At 36.0% G+C, this 10692-nt stretch overlaps 1 protein-coding gene across 6 annotated transcripts in view; it reads right to left on the reverse strand.

The window, feature by feature from the left end:
- Positions 1-10692, reverse strand: part of LOC102578397 (DNA ligase 4) — a 51289-nt gene that overhangs the window by 13232 nt on the left and 27365 nt on the right. For all 6 annotated transcript variants that reach the window (XM_006344466.2, XM_006344464.2, XM_006344465.2 and 3 more), the window contains 4 exons: positions 5351-5475; positions 5236-5270; positions 4789-4847; positions 2943-3026 (listed from right to left, as the gene is read on the reverse strand). In XM_006344466.2, the coding sequence (XP_006344528.1) occupies positions 2943-3026; positions 4789-4847; positions 5236-5270; positions 5351-5475 (303 nt within the window). The remainder of the gene's footprint in view (positions 1-2942; positions 3027-4788; positions 4848-5235; positions 5271-5350; positions 5476-10692) is intronic.

Raw genomic sequence — 10692 nt, forward strand, 5'->3', positions numbered from 1 at the left:
TGTAGGGCTAGCTAAAATCTGATCACGTACAGAATCATGATCAGGAGGAAGTCCAGCAAGAGTAAGAACTAGAAACAATGTCTGCCTTTGCTCTTGTTGCTTTACCACGTTTGTAGTGATAGGCATCAACGTTTCAAATTCCTCCATGACTGCCTGTACTTGTCCCAAGTAAGTAGACATAACGGATTCTTGTTTCTTTAAGTTGGTCATCCGAGCTATCACATCATAAAATCGAGATATGTCATTAGTGTATAAAGCACGTGCCTTTTCCCAAACTAAATAACATGTCTGGAATGGGCGAAACAAGGGCATCAACTTAGAATCAATAGAGCGCCAAAGGAGACTACATAATTGGGCATCCACTTTCTCCCATTGTGCTTTGGCTTTTGCACCTTTGTCACTAGACTTTGTCTTTTCATCTACAACGCAAGCATTGTTTGTTAAGTGATCTTGAACACCTTGACCCTTGCACCACAACTCAACTGAAGAAGCCCAAGCTAAATAGTTTGAACTTCCCATTAGTGGTTCTGAAGTGATTGTAAGGCTTAAACTTCCAATCCCCGTATTTTTGGAGCCAAAAACATCACACCCGAAAGACATTTTTCGAAATTTGACTTGAATAGAGTAAGAAACTCGCTGGAAACTGCCGGAATCTACCCATAGTGGCCTGAAATTTTTTATTTCGCTGGAAACTGCCTGAAAATCACCGGAACCCTAATTCTGGTGATCGAATCTAGAGAAAACTGAATGGGTTCTGGTCGGAAATACTGGGCGACCCCAACAAAAGAAAACAACTCGAAAAAAGATGACCGGAGCAGCACTCACGCGCCAGCGCGTGAACAGATCTCGCCGGAAAATTTCCACCTTCGAACGGAGTGTAGGGGTGCGTGGGGGGTTGTTTTCCGGTGGATCTGATTGGGGTTCGGTTGCTTGAGCTTCCCGAGCCTCGTGATGGTGTTGTCTTTCGCACAACACCTTCAGAACGAAAGATGACACAAATCAGTCCCAACCGTCGTCGCCGAAATTTGACACGGTGACTTGAAGTTTCTCACCAATGCTCTGATACCATGTGAGAAATATATGGGAAAAATATTATTGAATTGTGTATCTAAATTGTTACATTGAGACCCTATTTATAGACACTACATTGGAATCCTTTTCCAACTAGGATTCCTATTCTTATTCCTATTCCTATTCCTATTCTAAGTAGGAAATACTTATTTCTATTCTAACACTAATATAGGATTATTCTAACAGTGACCTTGAGGAGAAAGTTCATATGGAACAATCACCTGGATTTTTTGCTTAGGGGGGAGTCTAGTAGTTTGATATGTTGATTGCATCGACTGGTCTAAAACAATCTCCTCGAACTTGGTTTAGATGTTTAGCACAGTAATACACTCCTTAAGGAATAGGACACAATAATATAGTGCACATCAGAGAAGAGAGTACCCCCTTTATTATAAGGCAGGCCCCCCGCATCCTTTCTTAAGAGATGAGCAATCGTCACTTGACAGCTCAAAACTGACCAGTACAAAACCATGTGATTTGTCCTCGTTTACGTACCCCACTGGCACTAGCCTAACGCCCTGCCTACTCGTCTTTAACTGGCTTATTTGTACCCAGCTACATGATGGAAGTCCCCTCGGCCAATCCTCAATCGACAGCAACTCCGTCCTAGCGAAGTAAAGTCTCTGCCCCTATCGCTTGATTGATCTGATCAGACACTTGCTCTTCCCTACTTTTGACAGAAGAATAAGTGGTACAACCCGCCTGCTTTCAGGAGTTTGACATGACTCGCAGTGAAACTGATCACTTTGTGTTTTATCGAGATTCCTATCCAAATCTATATATTTATTTGGTGTTTTATGTTGATGATATTGTTATCACAAACAATGATTAGGATGGTATCACTAATTTAAAAAACATCTCTTTCAACATTTTTAAACTAAAAAACATGGCAAGTTAAAGTATTTTCTAGGTATAGAGGTTGCTTAATCTAGATCAAGCATTGTTATTTCACAAGGAAAGTATGCCTTACACATTCTTGAGAAGACAAGAATGATGGGATGTAGACCCATTGATAGTTCAATGGATCTGAATGCTAAATTCCTACCAAGGCAGGGAAAGTCACTCGGTGATCCTAGAAGATATAGGCGGTTGGTTGATAAGTTGAGTTATCTCAAAGTGACTAGACCTAACATTTTTTTTCATGTGAGTGTTGTGAGTTAGTTATGGATTCTCCATGTGGTAGTCACTAGAATGCAATTGTTCGCATTCTACGATATATTATGTCAACTCCATACAAAGAACTACTCTTCAAGGATCAAGGTCATGAGCATGTCGATTGGGCAGGTGATCCTTTTGATTGACATTCTACATCTGGATATTGTGTTTTTACTAGGCAGTATGTTGGTGTCCTGGTGTCCTGGAAGAGAAAGAAACAGAATGTAGTTGCTCGATCTAGTGCAGAAGCAAAATATCAAGCAATGGTCATAGCAACTTGAGAGCTAAGTTTGGATCAAATAACTGCTTGGTCTTTCTATTAGTTACATCTAAAACAAGCATGGTACATATGACTTATATGCACCAGCTTGAGGGAGAGTGTTAGAATAGAAACAGGACTGTATATAATCTCCTACACGTAAAAGGATTATATGTAGTGTCTACAAATAGGGCTCGGTGTAATAATATAGTCAACACAATGAAATAATACTTTTCTCCTTTATTTCTCATAGAGATTAATGTGGTGGACAATCAGAAGTCCACTACTAGAAACACACCTATGTCTAAATCTGTATCTGTTGCAACTCAGACAGTTGCCAAAAGTAAAAACGTACATTATTCACAAGATAAGGTGCAACACGCAAGAAAAGCATTCTTAATAGTGCAAGAATAAAAGGTACAACAGAAAACTAAAGCTACATCAACGGAAATATTGCCTGAAATAAGGCTTTAATCGAGTTACTATGATATTGCGTTCCTCATCAGAAATTCCAGTGCCCACTCTGCAAAAAGAAATGAACCTGCAAAAATATGCTTAAATCAGTATTCGAGTCTAAAGTATTGGAAATACACATCAGTCATCTTAAATATAAATGATAGACATTCCTTTTACTAGTCTTTAAAGGCAATGAAAACTTTTCAGAAAACTGAAAAGGCTCATAACCCTATTGAATTACTTTGGAAACTAATTCAGGTATAGATATGACGCTTGCCATGCTACGTTTAAAGACATCTCATAGAACTACAGTACTCTACATAAATAATAGCCCCTTTCCTGTAGTCTAAGAGTAATTGAACTAGCTATTGCAGCAGGAAGATACAACACTCAGCAGGAAGAGCAGAACTCTTGTTACTCAAGACTCATACAACAGTGGTGAAGTCAATATCACTGTGGAACACAAAGATTCCACAATTTAACCAATCTGGATACAAGGACTGTCCACCATTCTCAATCAATTAATGCAAGATTGACTTGAATACTCTTTTGAAATGAGCGGGTAAAACACTACATGATTAATGATAAAGCAATCTATATTCATATGGACGTTGATCACTGATTCAAGGTTGACATGGAAAACCTGTAAACAACCAAATGAGAGTGAAATTTACAATGTGTGAACTAGAGTAACAAAATTGACAAAAAAAAGAAAAAGATGAATTGGAAACCGGCATTAAACAAAGAAAATAAATAAAAACCAGCGTACATTCTCCCAGACCTCGTCAAAGAAGGTAAGCATCCAACTAAAGAATTGTAACAACCCGACCCTTGATTTTGAGCGTTACTGGTTGAAATTGCGTTTGAAGCTGTGAATAAGTTTGTATAACCATTTTGGGACTTGTTGGGATGGTTGGGGTTGAAATCCAAGGGCTCGGGGGTGTTTCAACACTAATTCAATTGAGTGTTGCTGAAAAATTTAGAACTGGTGCAGCCACAAATGTAGAAAACTGGCCCAAATGTGGAGATGCAACTGCAAATGAGAAGGAGGCTGTAATGGTTGAGCACCGCAAATGCAAAGTATGACTCGCAAATGTGATGATAGTCCAGCCCATTAAATTTTGCAATTGTGATGGACACCCAGTATAAAAACTTACAGTGATGTTTCAGACGCCATTTTTGAATATAGAAACGATCCTTGCATATATTTCTTTTTAGACACACCTTGTTCTTTAAAATGCAAATGACCCTCTATTACAAATCAGCAGAGAAACATGGTCAAGTAATATTTGCTTCAAGTCAGTGCAACCTGTCAGTTTTAGACTTGCTATACTTGGGAACAGCAAACAACTAAAAAATAGATTGAAACAATAGATATCTCAGCTAGAGTACATATTGGTGCTAGACAAATTGACCGTAACATTGCCACCTGACCAAACATAGTTCCAATTTGAAACATCTGGTGTTCACTTGTGGAAATAGTTTTTCCAATAACTTGTGAAAAAAAAATACTAAGTACATATTTATCTAAGTTCTTTGAAACTTTATATGCAAACATTGTTTTTCGAAGTTCTGGTTTGCATGTGCTTTTCAAAGATGCTCTGCAAAAACTACATCATCAAAAAACTACAAATACTCAAACACATATTCAACTGCAACAGACTTGTTTTACAAGTAAGTCTTCAAATAAGCTCCTTGCATATGTTGTCCAAAGGGCTAGCATTCAACGAAATTCTAGAAATAGTAAAATATCGAAGCACACATTACAGGAGGTATGAAAATGATTAAAAAATTGACATAATATGCTGATTCTTTCATTTACAAAACCATCAAAAACATAAATATACCTTCTGGGATATGTATTTGGAGCCGGAGGCTCAGCAAGACCCACCAGAAATTGAGCTACCTAGTATCAATTTGAAAATTTAGAGTTAAACTCATAACAAATATAAGCAAATAAGTGGGCGAACAAATTAAGTAAGCATATGGATATAAAAATGTGATATTTGAAAAAAAAAATAGTATTTGAAGTTAAGTTGAAAAAGTTTATTTGGAGAAGTTGTGTTTGGACATGCATGTAACTTGATAAAGAGTTTAAATTTTGTGAGTGGAGAAAATTTCACTTGAAAAACTGGCCAATACCACTAATTCAAACTTGAAACCCATCTTTTAAAAAAAAAAATCAAAAAATCAGTCCAATGCATAACCAAACGCTGTTTTGAAAAAGAATTGAGAAAAGGGAAAAAAATTCCATGGACAAAAACAGCTCCTAAGTAACAGATGGAATATTCCACCTCTCCTCCATGTCGCCCAGAACCATAGTAGCCTCCTGTTGACAATGTTAAGTTAGCCCAAGAGAATAATTGGCACAAAAGACATAAACAGAAACCTTAGGTAAGCAGTACATACCGATAATAAGAACATCCAAATCAGAGCCAGGTCGAACATAATCAGGCTTCAACTTTAGCCATTTTCCACTCCGATCACTTGGTTCCCATTTTGAAGTTAAATCTTTCAAAACTATTCCTTCATCTCTGAAGAGTCCACCAATTATACCAATAAGGATTAACATAATTAACGAAATAACAGTTCACATTAAATCAAACAAGAAAACACATACCCTAAATAATCATCAAGGAAACCTAGCCTTTAGTCATTAAACAATATCCCCACTCCTGACATGCATATCTGTAGTTGAAACTTAATAATAGGAAACTCTTGACCCCAGATAAGCTTAATCCCTAAGGGATCGTTTGGTGTGAAGGATAACACTAAATAGTTCCGAGATTAAATTAATAGTGTCACATAATTTGTTGTTTGGTTGGCAAGTCCAGAATAACGTATTCCCGGATTAATAATTAATGCTGGGATAAGTTATCCCTCCCCTTGGGTAGTATAGTAATCCCAGGATAAAATACGTAAATGACAAAGATATCCCTTTAAATCTTTTTTATACATCACTTTTCACATTTATGTATATTTACATTATTTTTAATACCATGTATAATAACATTCACAACCTTCACTACTTATTTTTATGATAATTCTTCATATTTTCTATTAAAAAATTACACTACATAAATCTAATTTTTATTAATGAATTCATTTGACTAATTCTTATATTTATTTATATTTTGATTTCTCATAAATCATCTTTTACTTTAATAAATTTAAGATGAAAGCTCTATTTTAAAGCTAAATAAGAAGAAAATTTTATTTTTAAATACATACGATACCATCATGGAAATGTACACACAAAAATATTTAAGCCAAATAAGACGAAAGTTTTATTTTTATTAATGAATAACTAATGCTTGCAAAGAAAATACAAAAATTTAAACAAAGTGAAGGATATTTTTGTAAACAAACAACGTGCTCTTAAAATTTATGCAATGCATATTATTTTGAATACAATAAACCAAACACTCAATAAAAAATAATTTCATCATAACTTGTATTCAAACCAAACAACCCCTAAATATCCTATGTAATGTCATATCCCGTCATTACAAGTGAACTAATTGTGGAAAAAATAGACTGCCCAGGACACTATTGGGGTTTGATTGGGCCGCTATAGCGGAATAAGTCGCTGTAAATGTAGGAAAACCCCCAAAATCGTTCATAATCACCCAAGAACATTTTAGAGAGGAGAAGGGAGACCTAGAGCAAATTTTAATAGTCTTTCACCAGGAATCTTCGTAAAGGTGGGCAATCCAATCCTTACTTTTTTGTAGTCGACTCCTAGGCCTTAGAAAACGTAAATGTGACCCTAGGGGAGGGTTGGGTTCATCCTAAGGTGGGGAAAATCCGAGTTTATGAGGATTTTAGGGCGTAAAACCTTGGGTTGTTTATAAACACATTTGTTCTTGATTTGTTTATCGTAATTCACTTATGTAACCATGAAATTGGTAGTTTTAGGTGAATTAATGGTGGGAATACCCTGGTTTGGGTGGAATAATCATGAGGTTTGCCTAGGGTTTGGAATTTGGATATAATCCGAAAATATTTAGGCTTGTTGTGATGCATTTTGTATTTGTGTCGTTATTTTAGACTCAAAACAAGCTATGTTTCACAAAAGGAATCAAGGTATGTGATCATACTTCTGCAACAGTTGCTTGGTGCCCAAGTAGGCTAGGTTTTCTTATCTGAATAGTTAGACCTGTATTCTATTTCATAATACTCTTCTAGATGGACGGGAGATTTCATGCATAGGTTTTCGGACACGAAGTCTGGATGGCAGCTAAAAGTTGTTTATTATTGTTAAGGCGGGGAAAGATAATGACCTAGGGTTGAGCTCTCTAGTCTTGATTGTTAACCTTGAGTTTTCTTGATGGGGTGGTCTGCTAGTAATTGTAAGATTAAATGTTATGAAATTGTTGGGTAATAGCCATTTCTGGAACTTGTGGTAATCAAGGGGAACTTTACAAACAGGAAGAGTATTAATTCATGGGATTATAGGGAGGTAATTTCCAAGAACGAATGTGCACTCAAAAAAGGGGTCCAGTATTGGGCTATTGATATATATATAGGTGTATATATGTATGTGTGTGTTCATGTTGATTGTTCCATGTGAAATGCTCGTGTAATGCATGTTCAGAAATAAAAGGTGAATGTGAAATAACTTCATGTTGATAATCTCATACAATGAGCCTGTTTAATTTACTTATGGTTTCAAGTGTGGTTGTTCATTGTGATCGTGGTTGTGCATGTTGTGATTGTTGGTTGGCCCAAGAACCGCAGTGGTACATGTTTACTAACGGTTGGCTCATTTAGCACGTTGATACACTACCAGTTCGTGTGTGGATTTCATGAGAGAACCAAATTTACTTCCTTGTAATTAGATGGCTACATGTTGGTCCATGAGTGGTCGATCTTGTGTTTAAATATTGGAATGGTTCCTGTGTAGAACAGGTTTGCATGTTAAACACTGTGGATGATGTTTAGTGATGATGGATCTGAGTTACTTGAAAGATGTGATGAATTAGGTATGGCTTGTTATGTTGTTCATGTTTATTGTGCATATCAACTCAAGGTGAGGACTAGGAGTCTAGGCTATGTTATATTTGTGATTATAATTGTATGTTATTTGTTTGGCGGAATGACCTGGGAGACCCTTGTACTTGGCTTTGTTTGTAAGTTGGACCCTTATACTTGTGACTTTACCAAATGGACCCTTAAATTCATTCAAACACAATATTTTAAACCCCTTTCTCATCTAATATGTGTGCGTGTAATACACTCATTCTAAACATGAAATACCACGTCATTTTTAATGACACGTCATTATTATTATTATTATTCCAATGGCACATCAGAAATTAAATTTTAAAAATAAATAATATTAAAAAATAAAAAGTGCAATTTTCTCTCTCTCTTTCCCCCCTTCCAACTTCATCTTCTTCATTCCCACCCACCATCTACGCCTCACTCCAAAAATAAAAAAAACCATCATTTTCATCTTTCTTCACAGTTCACGCTCAAAAGTTTTCTCAATCATAAAATATGATAGATTGTAATTAGCTCTTGCACATGCTTTAGGTTCTATTTATTTTGATTTGATAAAAAAAATCAAGAAAACTTCAAGTTGGGAAAAATATATTTATGAGTAAATTCAAGAAATAGATCTTAAATTTATGAAAATGGTGAATGATATGTTTTCTTGCAAAAGTTTTTTTAAATTTTATATTTGATGATTATGGTGATGGGTCAAAGAAGAAGAATAGAAAAGGGGTAGGGGCAGGGCTGAAGAAGAAGCGAAAAAGGATGGGTTGGGGCTGAAGAAGAAGAGAGAAGGGGTGGGGTGGACTGAAGAAGAAAGGTTTTGAGATTTTTCTTTTTTTAATTTTATTATTATTATTATTATTATTATTTTGTCTAATAATTTTTAAATAAAAATATCGCATTCACTTGCTTTAAAACGTGTGTGGTCACACAATTGTCCAACTCAATCATTTTAATGCCACATAAGCTCGGTCAATGGTCAGAGGGGTTTAGAAAATAAAGTTTCATCGAGTTTAAGGGTTCATTTGGCAAAGTGATGAGTAAAAGGGTTCAGCTGACAAATGGAGTCAAGTACAGGGGTCTCCCAGGTCATTCCGCCTATTTGTTTTGTTAACTAGGTTATGTTGATGGTTGAGGGTCTTGTGCTTAGTTAAAATGCTGGGACTGGTTATGGTTGTTCAGTTTTTAGAACATATTTGATAAGGGGATTTAAGTCAAGGTGGCTTAGTAAAGAGTCTAGAATGTGGTTTATTAAAATGGGTCAAGGGCAAGGGTGTTGACATGAGAACTTGAGGAAGATAAGTAGGTTGGTTAATAGAGTAGTAACAGTTTGGTCTCCGGGGAATCTCTATGTGATAGAAGGGTTAGGTTATGATCTGATATGAGGGTGGAATGGCCAGATGGTGGAGTTGGCAACGGAAGTAGGTAGGTGACTTGAGATAGAGCGTTTGGGTTCCAAGGAATACTGCTTGTGGTAAGAGTGGTGATTGAAGGGTCGGTATCTTAATTTATCTTCAAGTTGCACGTTTCTTCTGATTAATTACATGATGTTATGTGGTGAAATTTGGCCAGCCGATGATGCATATCAATACGTGTTGTTTGTACTGATACTACTCTTGCTATGCCGCTTGGCATAGTCTGGTTGGAAAATTCAATAATGTTTCATAGGTGAAGACGAAGATGATCTCCGACAGCTTCTACTCTTCTTTCCTTATGGTGGGAGTTGTGTCTTATTTCATTCATAAATTGTACTCTTTAGAAGCTCTTGTACCTATTTAGACTAGCTCCTTGGGGGGATCAATGTATTTTCTTTACAAAGGTATTTTAATTTGACGAATTATGAGTATTTCAATATATAAATAAGTTGTTTAGTTTAATTTTGATTTATTTCCACATGGCCTAAATTAAATTGGGTGAAAGGGTTCTCCTATCTAGGTGTTAGAGTAGGTGCTCGCATGACCCAGTGGGTTGGGTCGCGACATCCTTTCACAAAAGAGGGAGAGAGAGAGAGAGGAGGAAAGTTGAGTCCTAAATCAAAAACACTTGGGGGTTGTTTGGTAGGGCGCATAAGAATAATGCTAAAAAGAGGGTATCATTAATGCTTGCATTAGTAATGATTGTATTAGTTATGCAGAGATTATTTTTTATGGGGAAAATACATAAAAAACCCCCTGAACTTGGCACGAAAACTTACTTTAGTACTTCAACTACACGGGTGTTTATATACTCCCCTAATCTCATTTAAAGTGAATAAATACCCCCCTAAGAATACAAAACCAGTCTCACAGTGGCAAGTATATTACACACGCGCCAAGTCATTGCCATATCAACGCCACATCATTGCCACGTCAGAATCGTGTTGGAAATCAGTTTTAAAAATTTGTTTTTTTCCTTCCCTTCTTCTTCTCTCTCCCATGTTAGAAATCAATTTTTAAAATTTAATTTTTTTTCCCTTCTCTCTCCAATGGATGCACTACCTTCCACCTCCATTAGTGTTTTCTCATTTCTTGCTTGATTATCATTAATTTTCACTAATGATTTCTCTATTTTCAACCTCAATATCTTCTAACAATTTCACTAATTTCTTTTGAGAAAATTCTCATACATTTTCTATCAATATCCATTGATGTGAGATTGCAACAAATATGGACCTACATTGAATTTTTTACCGATTTATTGCTCTCTTTGGTATTTGAGGACAAATAAATCAACTGAAAATGTAGATGAATTCGACCCTTTAGTAAAAAAAA

Source organism: Solanum tuberosum, unplaced genomic scaffold (genome assembly GCF_000226075.1).
Source record: "Solanum tuberosum cultivar DM 1-3 516 R44 unplaced genomic scaffold, SolTub_3.0 scf00058, whole genome shotgun sequence".
Classification (NCBI taxonomy): domain Eukaryota; kingdom Viridiplantae; phylum Streptophyta; class Magnoliopsida; order Solanales; family Solanaceae; genus Solanum; species Solanum tuberosum.